A 20,357-nucleotide genomic window follows, 5' to 3' on the forward strand; every position below is an offset into this window, starting at 1 on the left:
ATCTAGATTATTTTCTTCTTTTTCTGATTCTACTTTCTTAAAAAAATAAATAAAATGAGATGTTTATAGCATTCTTGGAATTGGCTTTCCCTTTGTATTTTTGAGCTTACCTCTCCTGAGGATCTTAATGGTGGCCTTGTCTTAGCCCTTCTGTTTAGTGTAGTCTAAAATGGTGTTGGGTCATGAGTTGAAGAAAGAACAATTTGATGCTAAACTGAGATACAGAGCATACATACAAGGACTGTATTTTATAAATGTAAAGTTATGGGTGAGGGGGCTGCAATTACTGATTAATCCTGAATGATGTACATATTTTATGGATAGATTCCCAGTCAGAAAATAGAGTAGGGGTCTGAAATTGCACAATGAAATATACGTTGCGTTCAAAGTCTCCTTTCTCTTCACTCTTAATGTTGTTTTAAAGCTTGAGTCATGCCTCACTTCTTTCTCAGAGTCCTCCTTTGTATAAGGGGGGAGAGAACAGTCACTGGTGTTGCTGCTTCACAGGGATGTTATAGAGAGGAATTGCAACTCACTGTCATCAAATCATAACTTACTCATAATTCACGCTCCAGTTTTCTTTTTTTCTTTTTAATTTTTTTTAATTATTATTTTGTGTGTGTGTGTGTGTGTACCGTCAAATCAGATCTGACTGGTACAGGAGGAGATTGTCCCTCCTTCCCCGGCAGAGCATTTGGTGGGTTCTAACCATGCGCCTCTGGGATTGTAGTTGTAGTTCCTTGCCACTAGGCCACCAGAGCTCCCCAAACGCTCCAGTTTTCAGAGGCTGTAAATCACACACAGGAAGAGGCTGCTCAACTTTCTTCCAAGGAGCCACTAGTAGATTCAAATCACCTGCCTTTGCTTTGGCAGCTCAGCTGTTTAGGCCACCAGAGCTCCCTGAGAAGGCTCTAATTGAGTATTATTTAATTTTGATCTGTTAAACTGAAGATGTGAGAAAACTGCAGTTTGGGTTAGGCCAAAGGCTTCTGAAACAAAAGAATTTAGAATAAAAAGGAGTGAGTGTACCCTTTCATTGAGGACAGAAAGTCAATTTATTACTAGGGTTTTTTTTACCCTAGACTATACTTCAACACTAGCTATACTTGCAGGATTTTTTTCCCCACAAAAAAGCAAGTTTACCCAACAGAGTATTTAGTCAAAGAGGAAAGTACAGGAAAAAAGTTCTGATTATGTCTGATGTTTAGATGAACCCCAAAATGTTCAGCTTTACAAAGATAGGTTAAATAAGATGAAGAAACAGGATTTTCAACTTTAGTCGTATTTCTGCCTATTTTGATGCATTTTTGCAACTAACCCCTAGATCCCAAACATTTTTAATTGTAATCTGCATGCAAAACATTAGGGAAAAAAATTGCCACTGGTCAGAGATGGTAGAAGCTCTCAAGCCTGGCAATTAGACACCTCCTAGTACGTAGAACTGAATCACCTTCTGGACTGAATGTGAAGGGTTCCTCTCAATTTGAATGAGTGGATGAGGTGATACTGAAATACAAGAGATCATTGGGGAAGAAGAGGGGAAAGTCCTATTTTAAAAATAATGTGGAATGCCTGTGCAACCTCCAGAGGGAAGTACAGGGAAAGATAGTATTAAATAAAAAAATAAGTATTAGATACCTATGGGAGGGAGCTGTAACTGGAGAAAGCTGAGGATCATTGGTGTATCCATAATTCCTGAAGTCATATGGATGCTAATGTTGCTATTGTTCAAGCAACTATTTTGGACAAAAGTCATAAATTCTGTACTAGGTGACCATTTGTGAATCTAAGTGTGTGCTGCTAAAGAGATCCTGAATAACCCACTGGGGCCGATCATCTACATTGCATCAGCATAGATGCTACACTAGAAAACCTTATATAAGAACTTTCAAGGGCCATTATCCAAATTGAGAAAGCTATGCCCAACAGAGCATCAAGAACAGGTTTGAGAGATTAGGGGTGTGGCAAATTTCAGTAACTTGACTAGGTCAAACAGGTCCTACACAGCAAGAGCAGAAAGTGACTCTACAGCTTTACTATGCCTGTTTCTATTCGGTGTAATCAAGTCGATTCCAACTCAACATTGCCCCACAACTGAATGAAACTCTAGTGAATCTTATTCCTGTCTTTGAGTACATTGTTGCACCCACTGTGTCCACCCATCTTGAGGATCTCCCTCTTTTTAAAAAAATTATGATGTCACAGTATTGGGCAGGGCTTAGATCTGAACCTTGCGCTATCCTGGGCCAGTCACTTTCTGACATCTGCTCCCATTACCATGTCAGTTTAGTTCATCTCATCCAAGGTCTTCCTCTCCTCTGAACCTCCACCCTTCCAAGCATGATGCCCTTCTCTTGGCAACATGCCCAAAGTACGTGAAATGGATTTTCAAAACCCTTGCCTCAAGGGAGCTCTGGTTGCCCAGTGGCACGAAGCTGCACTGTAATCCTGAAGGTGGGTGGTTCGAATCCAACAGATGATCTGCTGGAGAAGGAGAGGCAATCTCCTATGTCAGATCTGATGTGATGGTACAAAAAACTCCTTGCCTCTAAGGAGCAGCCTGGTTTCACCCTCTCTAGGACAGACCTATCTGTTCTCTTGGCAGTCCACAGTGTGTACAAGTTCTTCTCCAGCGAGTCATCCTTAGTTACCATCTAGCTCTCAGATGCACAGCAAACAGAAGACCAGCATATGGATATTAATTCCATCCCTAGTAGCATAATACAGGGTATATCTTGACATAGTCTGACAATTAATGTGATGTTCTCTTCAATTTGTCACTCTTTTTTTTTAAAAAAAATATTATTTTGTGTGTATGTACCGTCAAATCCAATCTGACTGGTACAGGAGGAGATTGTACCTCCTTCTCCAGTAGAGCATCTGGTGGATTCGGATCTTGTACCTCTGGGATTGCAGTGCAGCTTCTTGCCACTAGGCCACCCAATTTGTCACTCTTGGCATGTTGTTATTGTTAAATGTCCACGGTGAGCTCTGGTGGCCTAGTGGCAGGAAACCACACTGCAATCCCAGAGGTGCGTGGTTCAGATCCACCAGATGCTCTGCTGAAGAAGGAGGAACAATCGCCTCTTGTACCAGTCAGATCCAATTTGACAGTACACACATAAAATAAATAAATAAATAAAAATTATTTTTTTAAAAAAATGTCCAGTTGGGACTGACTCACAGCTGACCTTCTAGCAGGTTTTAGAGTCTTTAAAACACACAGGATATTGCCTATATTCTCCCACGGAAAAGCTGATGGATTCAAACCTCCTTCTGTTGGGTTGGCAGGGTAGCTTCTTACTACTAGGCCACGAGAGCTCAACATTTTTGGCATAGTTAATACTGTCGGACTCAAAGTGGCCAATATAAATTCATTTTGTTAATGCATATTGTTGTTAGGTGCCAACAAATCAAGTATGACTCATAGTGACCCCATGAACAGTAGATCTGAACCCTATCTTTGCCATCCTTGCTCCAGAGGGCACTTTGGCTTCGCCTCCAAAATATGTTTGTTCTTTTGGCAGTCCATGGGACTTTCAGTACTCTAGTCCAACACCCGAATTCCAAGGCATCAATTATTATTCTGTCATCCTTATTCATTGTCCAGCTCTAAGACACATAGCAAGATGCACTTCTCCTTGGTAATTTGGAGAGATCCCTGAGTTCAGACTTGCCCAGTGCAATATTTCTCCTGATCTCCCAACTGTTGGTACCAAGTGTATTGCATGTGGATCCAAGTAAGATGAAATCATTGATAGTTTCAATCCTTTCTCAATCTATCATGATGTTGCCTAATGGTCCAATGGTGAGAATTTTTGGTTTCTTGATGTTGAAATGCAATCCATATTGAAGGGTTCAGTGTTTAATCGTCTACAGCTAGTACTTCAAGTCCTCCTCACGGCAAAGTTGTGTCATCTGTATAACAAAGGTTACTGATGAATCCTTCTCCAATCCTGATGCCACATTCTTCTTCATAGAGTCCAGCCTCCAGAATAATTTGCTCAGCATACAGACTGAATAGGCATGGAGAAAAGAGACAACCCCGCCCCATGCCTTTCTTAATTTTAAACCATATAGTGTCCACTTGCTTTTTGCACAATGGCTACTCTCCCATATTACCAGCAGTGTTTGAGCATGGAGAAAAAAAGATTGAGGTTCTGATTGGAAGAATTTGAAGAAAGAATGTGGATTTGTCTTCTGGTCCATGGGGTCACCTGAACACCCTGAAGTTCAGCTTGTTTGACCTGCAGCTTATGATCTGGATCTATGGGTTCTATTCCACACTGGGAGGGAGCTGCAGGTCTAAAGGAAGCCTCCAGAAAGCAGGCGACAGTGGCACAGCTGGGAGGTAGGGCACGTCTCTGCCCACATGTCCTGGCCTCTCATACCTTTTGGCCTCAATCTCCCACAGACACTGACCTCTGTGTCCATGGACCTCCTCTGATGGGCCTGAGCTGAGCCTGAGTGCTGTCTTACACATGCTGAATAATTTACATCCTGGTAGCCTGAGGTGTAGGTTTCAGTTGCTCTGTTCCCATGAGTGTCCCTAATCCTGTAATTAAGCTAATAAAAGTCTATGCCTTGGACCCTTCAGGGGTGATAAGATAGACACACCTGCTGAGACCGCACCAGGTTACCCAAGTGTGCAGGTGTGGAGAATGGGAGGGTGGGGGGATCAAAGGAGGCTTAAACAGTATAGGAGAAAGTGAATGGAAACGAGAGAGGAAGATCAAGTTGGAAGCAGGAAAAGAGACCAAGACAGAGTTAACAGGAAAATACAAAAGGAAATCATCAAAGAAAGAGGGTGAGAAGGGTGCAGAAGGTAGAGAAGGAGAAGTCTCGAAGGAGGAGCAGACCTGAGAAGCAAGGGCAGGCACAAATGCAGGGCCAGATGTCAGGACATTTCCCTCGGAATAGCAGGACCCAGCAGTGACTGCAGTCTTCTGCTTTCCAGAGGAACTAATAGAGGCCAAGAGACTTCACATACAGAGACCTGCCCACCTCTCATTGCAGCTGTGACCATGGGACACGGGAATCATCACCACTTCCTGGGCTCCAACCCGAGCTTTCTGCTCCTGCTCCTGCCAGGTATGAAGCTAGCTCAGTCTACCCACCATCCTTAATCTCTCCCATCCGCCTGCCCTTCCTAATTTTCTCCCCATATAGTCCTTACCTTTCTCTTCTGTACCTGCCCTATGAACAAACTCTATTTGGGAAGAAGGGGGGAGAAGTGAAGAGGATAAGAGAACAGTTGCCTGGTTTGAGTGAGAGCAGTGAGGGGGCGATTCCAGGGACAGGACTAGGGAAGGCTGTGAGGTCAGATCATGAAAGGCCTTGAATGTCAGGCCTTTGGGCTTTATTTTAGAGGTGTCAAGTAGCTTACCAGCCTGATCAGACTGACACATTCAAAGCCTGATCTATCAGAGTTCCTGGGTAGGAAAAACATTAATAGATTTGGCTGCTAACCCAAAGACTGGGGTCCAAATCTACCCAGAGGCTTTTCAGAAGAAATACCTGGCAATGTATTTCTAAGAACCAGTCATTGAAAACCCTGAGAGCACTGTTCCACTCTCATACACACTGTGTGTGTGGCATGAAAACTTGGAAAGAGGGTGTTCTTAGGGGGAGTAGCCCATAAATATTAAGCTTTGAAGATACAAATTAAGTACAGAAACCAACTGAACTGTGGCAGTGAAATGGAAATATTGTGGAGAAACTAACTGGGTATGGTACGAGAGTTCAGAATGCCTTGGTCAAAGTTTGGGCTCCCATGGTATTTTTGGGTCCCTCAGTGGTGGTCCCTAGCCCGTGCAAACAGTTTACATGTATGGCTGCAAACCAGAAAGTCAGAGGTTTGAGTCAATCCAAATGCACCACAAAAGAAAGGCTTGGTGATCTTCTGAGAAAAGCAGCTATTGTTAACTATGGAGCATGGTTTTACTCTGACACGCACTCTGAGTCCCAGGAGTCAGTTGGACCCAATGGGGCAAGGCAGACAGAAGAATTCAGATCCTTGGAAAGGGTAGAGTGGAGCAGAAGCCTCTAGTCAGCTAAGATGCAAGAAACTTTTAGATGAGATGGGAGACGGAACCAGCCAGCCTTTTGGTATTTATTCCATTCATGCCTAGAAGCAGTTCAAATAAGGAAGTGAGATGTAACTAGAGGGACGGGTTAGACATCAGAGGATAATGGTGCAGGAGACAGGAACTCAACATCGAGGAGATAAGGGAAGAGAGGTTCCTGGACCCAAGCTATGGCTGGGTCTTCTTGCTGGTCTCCTAGGGTGCTTAGGAGCTGAGGGCAAGCTGGCTCACAAGCTGTTTCGCGACCTCTTTGCCAACTACACAAGCGCCCTGCGACCTGTGGCAGACACGGACCAGACACTGAATGTGACCCTGGAGGTGACACTGTCTCAGATCATTGACATGGTACGTTGTGGTGATGATTCATCTGTGGAGTGTGCCTTTTAACAGTGCCAAGGAATGAGGATTATAAGAGACTGGGATTGTTTTCCAAACAATTCTGTGAACTTTAATATTAACAATGTTGTTGTTGATTGCCTTTGAGTCAAACACAACTCATAGCAACCCTATGAACAAAAGGCCTGAAGCCTCTCTACAACTATTGACATTTATTAAAGTTCATAGAGTTTCCAAAGGCATGTTGTTTAGGAAGTGGATGCCACTCCAGCTGCCAATTGTTGTGTGCTTGCAATGCATCCAACACCCCGCACACTTGATTGCACTGAGTTCCTGCTAAGCAGGGATTATCACCCCATGTTACTGCTCAGAAAACTGAAGCCTGGAGAAGACACAGCAGGGTCAGGTCTCGGTAGGAACTGGTATATGGGCAGGTCAGGCTTGTGGGGACTAACCAGAGCTCTGGAGGTGTATACATGTGTCCATACTGCTACCCTCTGCCTGTTTCCCTCTAGGATGAGCGGAACCAGGTGCTGACCCTGTACCTGTGGATCCGACAGGAGTGGACAGATGCCTACCTGCAATGGAACCCAGATGCCTACGGTGGCCTGGATGCCATCCGCATCCCCAGCAGCCTTGTGTGGCGGCCAGACATCGTGCTCTATAACAAGTACTGCTCACCTGGGCCCCTACCCTCTCCTGCCTCTCCCTACAGTTGTATTTGGCTCTAGGCAATGTGACCAGTCCCACTAATACCCAGTCTAGTTTCTGTGCTGTCCTGGAAGCTGTTCATGTCCCTCAGGACCCTTCTTAGCTTTCAGGAGCTCACGACACCTCCACTTTGGCCTGTCCCAGGTCAACCTACGCCCAGTGCTGTGTTTTACAGAAAGAGGCCTGGTTCACAAGGGCCCCATTATGGCACACTGTACTTTTCCAGGACAACTCTAAGTCCCTTTGAGCTCCTTTAGGGGTCAACCTAGAAATCTATGTCTTCCCATGCTTAAACCTTCTAGAGTTTTCCTCAGTGATCCCTAGCCTAAGAGGGCTCTGTGTATCCAGGACTACACTGGGCTCTGTTTCTTTTCTCTAAGGTCCCGTCAAAGAGCTTTCCAGATAAATATTTTTTTAATTATTTTATTATTTTTTTGTGTGTATACCATCAAATCAGATCTAATTGGTACAGGAGGAGATTGTCCCTCCTTCTCCAGCAGAGCATCTGGGGGATTTGAATAGTGCACCTCTGGGATTTCAGTGCAGTGCCTTGCCACTAGGCCACCAAAGCTCACTCCAGATAACTCTTAAACTTACCCCATGTGTGCCACCTCTGGATTGTGTAGAAGCCTTTTTACACACACATTGGCCCAGACCTAAGTCTTTTCTGGATCCTTGGTTTCATTTGTTCACAGGGCAGACGCACAACCTCCGGCCTCGGCCAGCACCAACGTGGTTCTGAGGCACGATGGGGCCGTGCGCTGGGACGCACCTGCCATTACGCGCAGCTCCTGCCGCGTGGACGTGTCCGCCTTCCCGTTCGATGCTCAGCGCTGCGGCCTGACCTTTGGCTCCTGGACGCACGGCGGCCACCAGCTGGATGTGCGGCCACGGGGCAGCGCCGCTAGCCTGGCGGACTTCGTGGACAACGTGGAGTGGCGCGTACTGGGCATGCCGGCGCGGCGGCGCGTGCTCACCTACGGATGCTGCTCCGAGCCCTACCCGGACGTGACCTTCACGCTGCTGCTGCGCCGCCGCGCCGCCGCCTACGTGTGCAACCTGCTGCTGCCCTGCGTGCTCATCTCGCTGCTCGCTCCTCTTGCCTTCCACCTGCCAGCTGACTCGGGTGAGAAGGTGTCGCTCGGCGTCACCGTCCTGCTGGCGCTCACCGTCTTCCAGCTGTTGCTGGCCGAGAGCATGCCACCGGCAGAGAGCGTCCCACTGATTGGTGAGCATGTGGGCGCATCCCCACCCAGCCCTAGCTCATGTGCATGTGGCTCCTCCACAAGTGCGGGGTCCTCCAGCCTAAGCAGAGCCCGGGGAGAGTGATGTCCTTCATCCTAGAGTGGCCCCCGCCGTGGGGGTGTGAGAGGTGTGAGAGGAGGTGCTCCCATTTGGAGAATGAGGAGGAAGGAGTAAGCCCCTACTAGGAAAAACAGTCCTTACCTGCAGGGGTAAGTGGTTCTTCCTCCAGGGACTTGATGGGGAGGGAGGAACTATCATAATAATAGATAAGATGTATTGCACAACACTCCTAATCACTGGATATTTATTGAGGTTAAGCATCACCATAACCTAGGAGGTAGATTCTACGTTATCTCTGTTGTATAGAAAGGACTAGTAACTTCTGCAAGGTCATGCCTCACACCATTGAAGAACAGGACTCTCATGGGCTAAGAGCGAGTGCAGCCTCCGGCAACATGGGGACAGTTGAGGAGCAGGGAGCTTCTGAGAACGGGCTTGTGGGAATGATGGATGGGAAGACCCTTCCCTCTTCCTGCTTCCATCACAGGATGTTGAGGATCTGGCTAGGCTTCCTCCCCTTTGTGCCCTGGTGGCTGGGAAGCTCAGGCCTTCTGAGTTTCTGTTGTGCTCTTTCACTGACTGCAGGGAAGTACTACATGGCCACTATGACCATGGTCACCTTCTCCACGGCACTCACGATCCTCATCATGAACCTGCATTACTGTGGCCCCCGTGCCCGCCCAGTGCCAGCCTGGGCTCGAACCCTCCTGCTGGGACACTTGGCACGGGGCCTATGCGTGCGGGAACGAGGGGAGCCCTGTGGACGATTCAGGTCACCTGAATCGCCTCCGAGTCCCCAGCCTCCTGATAGAAGGGCTGACCCCTTAGCAGGCCCTTGTCACGAGCCCCGGTGTCTGTGTCACCAGGAAGCCCTGCTTCACCATGTAGCCACCATTGCCAGCACCTTCCGCAGCCACTGGGCAGCCCAGCGCCGCCATGAAGACTGGAAACGCCTGGCCCGTGTGATGGACCGCTTTTTCTTGGGCATCTTCTTCTCCATGGCCCTGGTCATGAGCCTCCTGGTGTTGGTGCAGGCCCTGTGAGAGCCGGGACTGTGACCTGAAGGTCTGCTGCAGCCACAACAACTCACTACAGAGGAGACAAAGGTTCTGATGGTTGCGGGCCTTCAGAACTTCCAACTAGTCTCTCACCACTGTCCCTACAAGCCTGAAACACTCTCTTCAAAATCAGCACCACCAGCCTCCTAAATCACAAGAGGGCACTTGTCGGTTACACACCGTAAACTCCAAGGGAGGTACATAGCTCTTCTATTGACTTAATTCCTCAAGAAACACAAATAAAATCAAAGCATACTCTTGGAGATACAGAATTAAACTTCCATACAGTTATTAGATCAGAAACAGCTGCCACATTTGTTCCCTTCTCTACTTAACCACTGCTGGTGCAGGAACTTGCCTGTCTTTGCCTTTGGAATTGAGGGAAGGCAGGCTGGGGACTCTTGAGCTAGTTTCTAGACCAAGAGACCATTCAGAAATTTGGTACCAAATCTTCAACTCATAATAAAGAAAATGTGTGCCTAGCACCTCCTCAATGTCCTATCTTGTCCTTGGGACCCCTGGTGGGGGAAGTTGGGGATCTTGGTTTGGCTTTGTACAGACAAGAGCCTTGGGATTCATGGAACAGAGCAGAAGTTTCATGCATACTGACAAGAAAGTCCACTGGGAATTTATTGAGACTGTGCCAGCATCGAAGCTCTCAGCCATCTCTCCTGTGCGCCATTCTATTCACACACATTGACCTTCTAAAAGCTCAAAAATGTCTAAGATAAAGGCCACCATTTACAAAGTGCACCCACTCCTCACTTTAACAACATGGTAAACTTCCAAAGACCATGTAGTTATGTGAAGATGGAGGGTGACCAGAGCACTGTATACCTGCCACATGACATCGCCACATAGCTGCCACAGCACCAAGAATTATGGCCCAACCAAGAGCCATGAAACCTTAACTATCACAGCTCATGCTAGTCTCAGTTTTCCTCAGCATTACCTTGGGATTCGTTATTGCCAGAGGTACATTGTGCAAAATCTTAGAGTAGATTTTCAGTATTGTTATAAATGTGATATGCTGAATAATGAGATAGTTGATAAGCGAGGAGTGGGTATATTTGTTCCTTTCTAATTGTCATTCATTTCTTGGCATTTCCTCTGTAGGGCCTTGGGACTCTGATGGATAATGTCCAAGCTCTGCCTTCAGAAAGTTCACAGACAGACATGGGAGACAGACAAAGACACATAGTATAGCAAGTTCCAAGGGCCTCTGGGCTTACGGAGGTAGGACTCCTAACTGCTAACTCCCGGAGGAGCAATTAGGAATTTGCCAGGTGGGCACACGAGGCATTGGAAATAACATCAGCAAATACCAGTAAGTGCTTTCTTTCAGTCATCCCCTAAACTAATTGAAGTCACTTCTGTCTCCGAGTAACCTGCTGTCCATCCCTGTGTCCCCACCACTACACAAAGCCTCTGGGAGCCTTACTCCTACAGCCCTGGGTAAGGCTCAATGCCAACATTCTCTCTGTTTCTCCACCAGCAGGCAAGTTTCCACAGATGGTCTCAGAGCTCTCAGTATATAGAATTACTGGAGATCTTGGCTACACTTAACACACACACATGGTCAGCATCTTCATTCTGGGCAGACGTGGTGGGCAGGGCTGCTGAGTGTCTGCTAGATCAGAGGAGTCCTGGGCCCTCTGGAAAGGCCTCCACCACAAGGAACCAGAGCAGCAGCAGGAAGGACCAGACTCCAGAGAGGGAACCTGGACCCATGGCTGCAGGGAAAAGAAGACAGCACAAGGTGAGAGATGAAAAGAGTTATATAAAAAAACACGGTGAAGGGAGACAGAGTGAACTAGAATGGTTAATTCACAAAGTACATGGGAGGTGGGAATGCAGTACAAGAATTCAGGGAGGAAAGTGGACAAGGATGAAGAAACTAGGGAAATGCATCCACAGCACCTCCAGACAGGAATGGCAAGGACCTTGGTAGTTGTTGCCCTCAGATCTCCTAACAAGTCTCTCTGCACTGGCCCTAAGAGCCTGGGACATCCTAGTTTACAGATCAGCACCTTCGGCTTCACAAGCCACAGTTCCCTTTCCAGAGGCCATTAAATCCAACCAAGCTACTTTTTATTCACACGAGGGAAACATTGCAGGGAAGGACAGAATATGGAGTAGAGATCTGAGTGTGAACGAGTGATGCTCAGATTTGCTCGTCAACCCAAGCCTTGGTATGAGAGGTGCTGAGGAAACACGGGGCAAAAATCCTAAACTTTTTTCATGCCTGAAATGATGCCATCAGAACTTAAAGAGGAGGACTGGGACCGAGGGTGAAGATCTGACTGTGCCAGTAACTTACTCTGTCACTTCACACAAGTCACTTCCATCTCTGGGGCTCATTTTACTATAACAGCAACTCAACTCATTGCCATCGAGTTGGATCTGATGCATAGCTGATCCTCAAGTGGGTTTTCAGAAGTGTTAAATTACATGGGAGGAGAATGCCCACCTTTCATCCAGGGAGATGCTGGTAGATTAAAATGGCCGAGGGCGCTGCCTTTGGGCTAGCAGTGCAGCCCTTCAGACTACAATGCCAGAGCTCCCTCTATCTTATTATTTTTTATAAACTTTTAAAAAATTATACTAGTTTATTTACAAAATTTGAATCCATTGTTTTTCAGATCAGATTCTTGTGTGATAAAATGAGATTTTTGGGGGGAAGTAGGGGAGTCAGCCTGTGGGGTATGGTTCAGAGTTCATTCTAAAGCCAGACTCTAGATTTTATCCCTTTCTAGTTGTGCAACTTAGGGATAGTTACACGATTTATTTGTGTAGAACAAGGATAGTTAGTAATGGTAGCACCGTCCGGGTTGTGCCGAGGCAGATTGCTGACATGATGTCCCTGGTTCTCAGGTCACATGTCATGGAGAATGGTAGGAACAAAGTTCCTATGCTGTTCACAGAAACTGAGCAAAGAAGAGATTCAAAGAGAAAAAACTGCTCGGGGCTTTGATTTCTTCCTGGTAATAACCTGTTCCAGCACAATCCTCTGGGGAAACCTATTCCCACCTGGAGAAATGGACAGAGCTGAAATAGAGTTGACTTAGGTGAGCCCTGACACAGTATGTATTCAAGGGAAGATAAGATAAACTTTCATTAAAATTAATAATAGTAATAAAAGAAAGGTAAAAGTCACAGCTGAAAGGGACCTGGGCATCATCTAGTCCAATTTGCCTATTATATAGATAGGGCAAGAGAGAGATGAAGCCCAGAGAAAGCAGGAGTGTTCAGAGAGAGAAGAGGGCAGAATTTCTAGCACCCAAGGCCTGGACTGGACTTTGGAAAGAGGGTCAGAGAAGAGACCAGAATCCAAAAACAGGCACAGTGAGCTCTGTGTGGCTTTCTCTGAGGGAAGGGGAAGATCCAGAATGAACAACATGTGTATTGGCTCCCTTCTGACACCAGGTTCTGTACATATGTATATCTGAGTGAGGAACTGGCCCAACCCCACACTATCCCCACACGGAGCCCCCAGACACTTGTAATCCTTACCTGAATTATATGGACGGCAGGGCCCAGCCTTGCACTGCTTATCTAGAGGAAAGAAATAACAAGAATCAAATATTCAAGAGCAGTCAGGGCAAAAGGGTCCTCAGAGGCCTGACCATCAGAGCCTGACTCAGCCAAGGAAAAGATGGTGAGTTTTCCTTAACTACTCCTTTCCAATGGGTCTTCACTTGACTAAGTTGGGCTTGGGCTTGGCCTTGGCTGTCAATGTCAAGGTTCACCCTGGGCACTCCTGTTCACAGGGCCTGCTACTCTGCTCCCCCACCACACCAGTCTTTCCTTTTCCTGCCCTCTTCTGGCCAAGGAGGGCCTAGTTTGTTATTTTTGCACGTCTTCCTCCATTATCCCATCCTTTGCTATGCAAAGTGAGAAATGAAGCCATCCTGGACCTCCTCCTGCTTTAGATGTCGCCCAAAGTTCTGGCCAACAACCTGCCGCTAACTATGAAACTTAAATATCACTGGCTCCTGGAGACTGCTCAGCAGAGGACAGCAGTTCCCATTCAGAGAATAAGAACCTGAGCCAATCCTGATGGTTGCTTCTGACTGGAGTTTCTGAGGTCTGCCATAGCCTGGACAGCGCTTAAGGCCAAAGCACCCAAATGCTCTGTTTCCCCACCTCTAGACACACACTATACCTGACAATTCTAGTCAAGCTAAAAAATGAGTTTTCAGAAACTGAAGAGCTCTCATTTGTTCTGGCACCAGAAATCTGGGTATCAGGATGAGGCTGGAATTTCATCTCCTTTTAGCTTCCATATGACAAAAATCTTTACCAGGTCTACTAGTCATGTTGAGTGGCCCTAGACCCCAGCCGTGGTCAAGAACATTTTTCATTTTCTCAAGAAGCAAAGGTATTGGTGATAGCAATTAAAAAATAATAATAATAAATAAAAAGAGGTATGTATCCACTGTGGCAGAGCTTGGAGTGTGGGAATGTTAGGTGAGATGCCTCCAAGGACAAGAAGCCAGGACTTCTGACTGACCAATTCAGTCCATCCAGTACAACCCTGTGCTGAAAATTTGCCTTTTCACACCTGTATCCTAAATCAGAATCCATATTTTAATGATTCTTAAGTATTCATATTAAATTATTATTTAATCATTAATTATTTAATAAATAATTATTTATTATTTAGTCATGGTCTCTAGAGTGGAAAGGCAAATTCTAAGTAGGATATGAACTGGAATGAGTTGGTTTGAAGCCCTGAAAACAGCAAACTACCTGGGAATGTCAAGGTAGAAGGAGTTGTAGGGTCTGTGGACATGACTGGGTCTGCCTCACTATTTTAATATTTATGCTTGTATCCCTGAGAACTCTGGGGTTAAAGGCTTGGGTTTGAAGACCTGGAAAGCCCACCTTCCACCAAACCAAGTGTCCAGCCTCACCTTTAATGTACTCGCAGTTGTATGTACTGCGTTTGCCCAAAGCCCGCAGGTAGATCCGGGCAGGGCCCTGGGCGGGTCGGCTGGCATTGATAACCTGGAAGGTCTCAAAGGGCGGTATCAGAACCTCCTCCTCCCCAGGGAAGAAAGAGTAGCCCTTGATAGGCGCCCCAAGACAGGTCCAGATTCCAAAGAAAGTGTCCTGACCAAAATTCTGGGCCGCAGCATTCTGCAGGGATGCAGAGGCGAAGCCCCCGAGCCTCACGGTGGCCCCAGGCCCCGAGGGCCGGAAGCGCAGTCCAGTCACCCCTCTGAACACCTGGCGGCACTGGCCCCTGCCCAGCAGCTGCAGGGCCTCGGTGAGCAGGAAATGGAGTGTCTTGAAGGAGAAGTGGTGGAGGTAGTGGTTCCGGGAGCGGCCGGCCTCGCGCACCGCGGCATTGAATTCCTTGTGCAGGGGGCTGTTGGCTGTGTAGGCCAGGAGAGCCACCCCGTGCTGGTCTCGGAACCCCGGGGGCACAGGTGCGCGAGTAGCGCTGAGGCTCCACTCCGGCCCCCAGGCCTGGCGCTCCTGCCACTGGCTGCTGGCCAGCACCCACCCGTCAGCATACACTTTGTTGGCCTGAAACTCCGTGCGGTTGAGATCCGGGAGAGCTGCTGTCATGGCCACTGCACAGCCAGCATACTGGTCATCGAAGGAGGCCAAGGCCATGTCCAGGGGCATTTCTTGAGAGAACAGATGTCGTCGTGTGATGGGGTGCTTCTGGGCCTGCAGGGAAGGGAGCTTCAATGCCAGAGAATGGGACTCGCCACTAAGACAGGTCCTAGGGCCCCAAAAACTCGAAGAGGAGGGAAACTAGGAACCATAGGCTGCAAATTTGCTAAGACCAAGGGAATCTGTCACTTTCTCTTTCCTTTATTTCTTTCATAAGTTTGGAAAAATCCAACAATCCAGGACCCTGCTGGGGTGGGACAGAGGGGAACCATACCTGAAGGGCTTCCACGAGGCCAAGGGACAGGAGCAGTAGAGCCAGCAAAGCAGGTGTCTGCATGGTGGAGGTGACCCTGAGACAATGACTGCCTCTCTTGGGGTCTCAGTGTCTTCATCTAGAAAATGAGGAAGTTAATCTGTACGGTTTAATAAGCATTCATCCACAACACCCAATCTATGTCTTCCTAGTGATAGACAAAAGACAGAAATGGAAGCTCGAGAAAGGACTTTTCTTGCTGAAAAGAACAAGAGACTCGCTGGAAGAGGTAGGTTATGTGTGAACAAAGTCTTGCAGAATGAATAGATGGGTTTGGTTTGGTTTTGTATTTTAGAATGAATAGACTTTAGCCAGTGGATGTGGGAGAATTCCACAACCTAAGGAATTAGGAGATAGGATGGGAAAGGAGTTTTGGGGATCAAGAATGGGAAGAGCAAAAGCACTGAAGGTAGGAACTGCTAGGACCTCTATAAGTAAAGGGGTGCCGTCTAGTGGGGCAGAGTTGGAACAGTAGGAATGTTGGAACAAGTGAGGAGTCTGATCCTCTCTTTGTGGGGGTCACAAGGCAGATCCTAGGATGTTAGCTCATGAGAGGACCCCAATGATGAGCTTGGGGCAGGCCTAGAATCCAGAGGTCGTCCCTTCTCCCTATAGTCCGACTGTGGACTCAGGCTTTCAGCAGGGACAGGCTTTCAGGTAGAATACAAAGACTTCTTGCTTCCCCAAGGGAAATGTGAGGGAAGCACAAGCCTCCTGTGAGTGGACATGTGGAGGCGCTGAAGGGGCCCCAACAAGAGGGTATCCAGCTTTGGGTCAGGATTGAAACAGATTTCTTCTTGTTGCTCTTAAGTGTAGTCAAGTTGGCCTAGAATCCTAGCAGCCCTGTGTGCATAGAAGCCTCTCTGGTCCTTCACTATCCACACAATCCCGGCCATGTTTGAGTCTGTTGCTGCAGCCACTGTTCAGTCTGTTTTGCTGAGAGTCTTCCTCTTTTTTGTTGACCTACTTGCATGGTTTCTAAATCATTTTTTCCCCTCCCGCCTCTCTATCTTATTACAAATGTCTGCTTGTTTGTAAAACAAAATTTTGAAAGTGCATGAAATACAAAGTCCTCTTTCCTTTTGCCTCCCTCCTCATCTGCACTATGGTTTCTCATCTCCCTGGTTCTTGACTGCCCTGCTTTTCTTAGATTCCTACATGAGTGCATTTGTAAGTTAAACTCTCTTTTTTAAAAAAAAACCTAAAAATTTATTTTAAGTGTATGTACCGTCAAATGAGATCTGACTGGTAGAGGAGGACAGCGTCCGTCCCTCCTTCTCCAGCAGAGCATCTGGTGGATTTGAACTGCACTGATGTAATTAGAATTTTTTGGTTGCATCCAGAAATTACAGTTTAGCTAAAACATGTATTAAGATTAGCATCCCAAACTTTGGGAATCCCTGCTTTGGGGATTGCAATGCAGTTCCTTACCACTAGGCCACCAGAGTTTCCCCAAGAGTCCTTGGTTTTGAGGTTGAATTCCAGGCTCCTTGGAGCATGAGCTCCTGTGAGTTGGACAGTCTAAGATGCCAGGTTGCTCTCCTAAGCTAAAGAACAAAGGTAGAAACTGCCATTTGAAATGTCTTAAGGAGTGAGTAGTCTCTGCTTCCTGGTTCTCAGTGTTACACCCCTCACGACACAGATCCTGCCATGAAACAATTTGCTCAGAACATAGCTAAGATGAATTATATCAGCATAAAGAAACCCATCCACATACAGGCTTTACATGAGGGCTCAGCACACTAGTCCTGTGGGAATGGCTTCCCAAGCTCTGTGTCCTGTCAACCTCTCCAATGTCCTCTTTGGTCTTCCTTGTCTCTGAGTCTGTTTTTGGGGAACCCAAACTAGGAGAAAGGGGTCTTCTTTTGGGGTCACAAACCACAAGAATGTGGCACACTCTAGGCCTCTTCTGCTTGGACCCCAGAAAGAGCACAAGAAGAGCAGACTTGAACCCCACTCATAACTAGGAGGAATGCTGCTTCAGTAGACAGGCAATCAGAAGCCTGAGGATTAACTAGTCCACAACCATCTTGAAGATTCATGAGGATAAATGCTCCTGTGATTTTGTGGCATATGAATGAAAGCTTACAGAGCCAATCAGCTCTCTCCCTGCCTCTTCACTGTCCAATTTCTGTCTGCACTTCTGCCCTGCTTTACAAAGCAGTAAAAATGATAGCTCCATGTCCTCAGGTAGAGGTAAAACTGTGACATCAAAATGAGGACATGTAACAACAACAATATTTTCTTCTTTGGATAAAATAAAATTGTCCTACATAAAAAAAAAAAAAAAAAAAATGAGGACATGTGATGATGTGGCCTGCCTAAGGAATGTAGTGAGGCTGGCCCCAGAATTACCAGGTAGAATCTATTAGATTGCTGTGTCTGATAGGATGTAGGGAATAAGAGAGAGGGGGAAAGCAAGGATGACATCAGGTCTCCTGTCTCCAAGCTGCAAACACAGAGGAGCAATATAGCTTTAAATGCTCATCTTGCTCATTCTTGTCATCCCAGCAATGGCTTGTTACTTAGCACATAGTAGGTACTCAATTAAAAGTGCAGTGAATGAATACAGGTTTGCAGGGAGAATAACAATGAGTTCAGTTTGGAATACGGGAACTCCCCAGCGCCAGATGTCCAGGAAATCAAGCAAGGGATGAGATCTCATGGGAAGAAGAAAGGAGGTTTGAGAGGAGAAAAAGTTGCTTGAAGGGTGAAGCCAAAATTACTTGAAGGGTGAGCAAGATTTCTCTTTGGGGTTATGGAGGTTCTTCTCTCCTGGCCCTTGGTCCCCTTAGATGTCCTTGTATCCTTGTAAGACTTCCCTCTTTAGGCTTTTGCTAACTCAAGGTGATTTCTGTTAACTAGACATTGGAAGAGTTTCATGTAATATACCATCTTCGTTTTTCACCCAGTCACACAAGCTGGTCATCCAGCTGTGCGTTCCTTCAGTCTTTCGTCAGACATGCATGTAGTTATAAGCAAATACCGAGAACAATGCCGAGTGGTCCCTTTCTCCACCCTCACTTCCCCTGCTCAGGGTTGCACCTGCCTCCTCACTGTTCCCTCTGACTCTGTTGTCACCCCCCTGCCTAGCCATTCTCCACAGCCCGCTTCTAAGACACAGCTCTGTTACTTACCTGCTTAAAAGCCCTCTGTGCTAAAACTATAAAAATACCTAAAAACACAAAGTAAAAAAGCAGACCAAAAATTAGTAGGGGAGAAATGAGAATACATTTTTTTGCAAAATGCAAAACCATAAAAACAAAATTTCCCCAAGTCTTCAGGACAGTCCAACCTCCTAATCTGGGCAGGTGGGTCCTCCATGACATCTCAGCTTCCCAAAACCACCTCCTGTGCTTGGCTTCTGTAGAATGGAACCAAGTTCCAGGCGAGGCTCCACTGTCCCCTCACTGTGACTCAATACACATCACTCTTCTGCTCAGGATGCCCTTTTCCTGGATCCCCATTCTACGCTCAGGTCAGGATCACCTCTTCCAGGAAGTCTTCTGACTCCTCGAGGCCCCCACATCAACCTGGATTTCCCCCGATACCTCTCTAATTACACTGTGCTGATCTATCTATCTATCTATCATCTATCATCTCTTTACCAGTTTGTGCAAGCTCATTGAAGGCAAGCACCAGATAGGATCCATTTGTTCCCAGAGCTCAGGCTAAGGGCAGGCCTCGGTCAGTTCTCTGGGTATGTTTGCTGAGAATCTGAGAGGCTTGCAGTGTTTAGCTTGGCGGACTGCTGACCTTGGTATCTAGTGTGGAAAAAACGTGGGGTGGGACAGGCTAATAGCTTGGGGAGGGCATATGAGTCAAGAAGTGAAGACACTGGGTCAATCCCTTTTCATAGCCCATGAAATGTCCTTCAGTCTTTTCCCCTGTCCTCCCGACAGCACTTTTGTCAGTATCCCCTCATCCAGGCACTTGCTGAACATTCTCTTCTGGGAAAGCTCCCACAGTGATCTTAAATCGCCCCCCAGTAGCTCAAATATCTCAATCAAAGGTCTCCTGAAATTTCTGTGTCCTCTAAAGACCATAAGTCTCCCCCCACAAAAAAGAATCCTTTTTCAAAAAAGTCCTTTCTCTGCCTGACTTCCAGAAAAGGGTGATAAGCCCCTTACCTGGGCCTTCTCCAGGGAGGGGAGGCCGGTGCTGGGCCCTTGCACTGGCCACCAGGGGAGGGTAGGCTTCTCCTTTATATTGTCAGCCCCTGACTGCTGCCCCCAGACAGCTGCTCAGAAATGTGACACTCGCCCCATCTATTTCTGGATGTCTCTTCAAGGTTCAGGAACACCAGCTCCCACCCAGTTTGCTCTGGGCCAGTACTCCTCACGTGAAAAGAGCCAGTAGGTCCTGGGGCCAAAAGAAAATGGGCTGAAGCACTAAGAAGCCAGGCATGGAGAGCTGCACCCACAGCTTCACCACTGAATGTGGTTCTGTATTCTGACCCGACAAGAAGAGACTGAGGAAGTCTTAGAGAGCATTTCCTGACATTACGCTCCTTCCATGTGAATATTGATTTACCTTAGTACAAGGAGAAATTCCTGGATTAAGGAGGCTTGTAACTAGGTCCTATTTCCTCCAATGACTTGCTGCATGGCCATGGAGATCTTTCTGCACCATCCTGGACATCTGTCCAATTAACAGATTTTGCTATAATTCATGGAGTCTTATTTTGGGTTTCAGGTTACAGGATGAGAGAAATAATTCCCAAAGTCAACAGGTGAGGAAAGAAGGATAAAGTGGTTGATTTGGACCAAGTGGCTGTCTTCTGGATCAACAACTACAAACACATCCCTCCACTGAGAGAGGCAGGCTGGACATGGAGACAGGATGCTATTCTTCATAGTACTGGTGGGCAGCAGAAGGGTTCCTGATCTCGAAGGACTTTGGGATGGCCACTGTTGTTGG

At 46.9% G+C, this 20,357-nt stretch overlaps 2 protein-coding genes across 2 annotated transcripts; one reads left to right on the forward strand and one right to left on the reverse strand.

The window, feature by feature from the left end:
• The first annotated feature begins 5,024 nt into the window (after positions 1–5,024).
• Positions 5,025–9,492, forward strand: CHRNA10 (cholinergic receptor, nicotinic, alpha 10 (neuronal)). The gene is made up of 6 exons (XM_006885719.1): positions 5,025–5,091; positions 5,428–5,436; positions 6,295–6,431; positions 6,938–7,092; positions 7,829–8,361; positions 9,024–9,492. Exons 1-6 carry the CDS (start codon positions 5,025–5,027, stop codon positions 9,479–9,481), a joined length of 1,359 nt encoding a protein of 452 aa, XP_006885781.1. The 3' UTR covers positions 9,482–9,492.
• Positions 9,493–11,131: 1,639 nt separating this feature from the next.
• On the reverse strand, positions 11,132–15,461 carry ART1 (ADP-ribosyltransferase 1). The gene is made up of 4 exons (XM_006885541.1): positions 15,399–15,461; positions 14,413–15,178; positions 13,010–13,051; positions 11,132–11,229 (listed from the first exon to the last, which is right to left on the reverse strand). The coding sequence occupies exons 1-4, from the start codon at positions 15,459–15,461 to the stop codon at positions 11,132–11,134; spliced, it is 969 nt and encodes a 322-aa protein (XP_006885603.1).
• Between the last annotated feature and the right edge of the window lie 4,896 nt (positions 15,462–20,357).

This window comes from Elephantulus edwardii, unplaced genomic scaffold, assembly GCF_000299155.1.
Source record: "Elephantulus edwardii isolate Elephantulus edwardi_28Jun2011 unplaced genomic scaffold, EleEdw1.0 scaffold00044, whole genome shotgun sequence".
Classification (NCBI taxonomy): domain Eukaryota; kingdom Metazoa; phylum Chordata; class Mammalia; order Macroscelidea; family Macroscelididae; genus Elephantulus; species Elephantulus edwardii.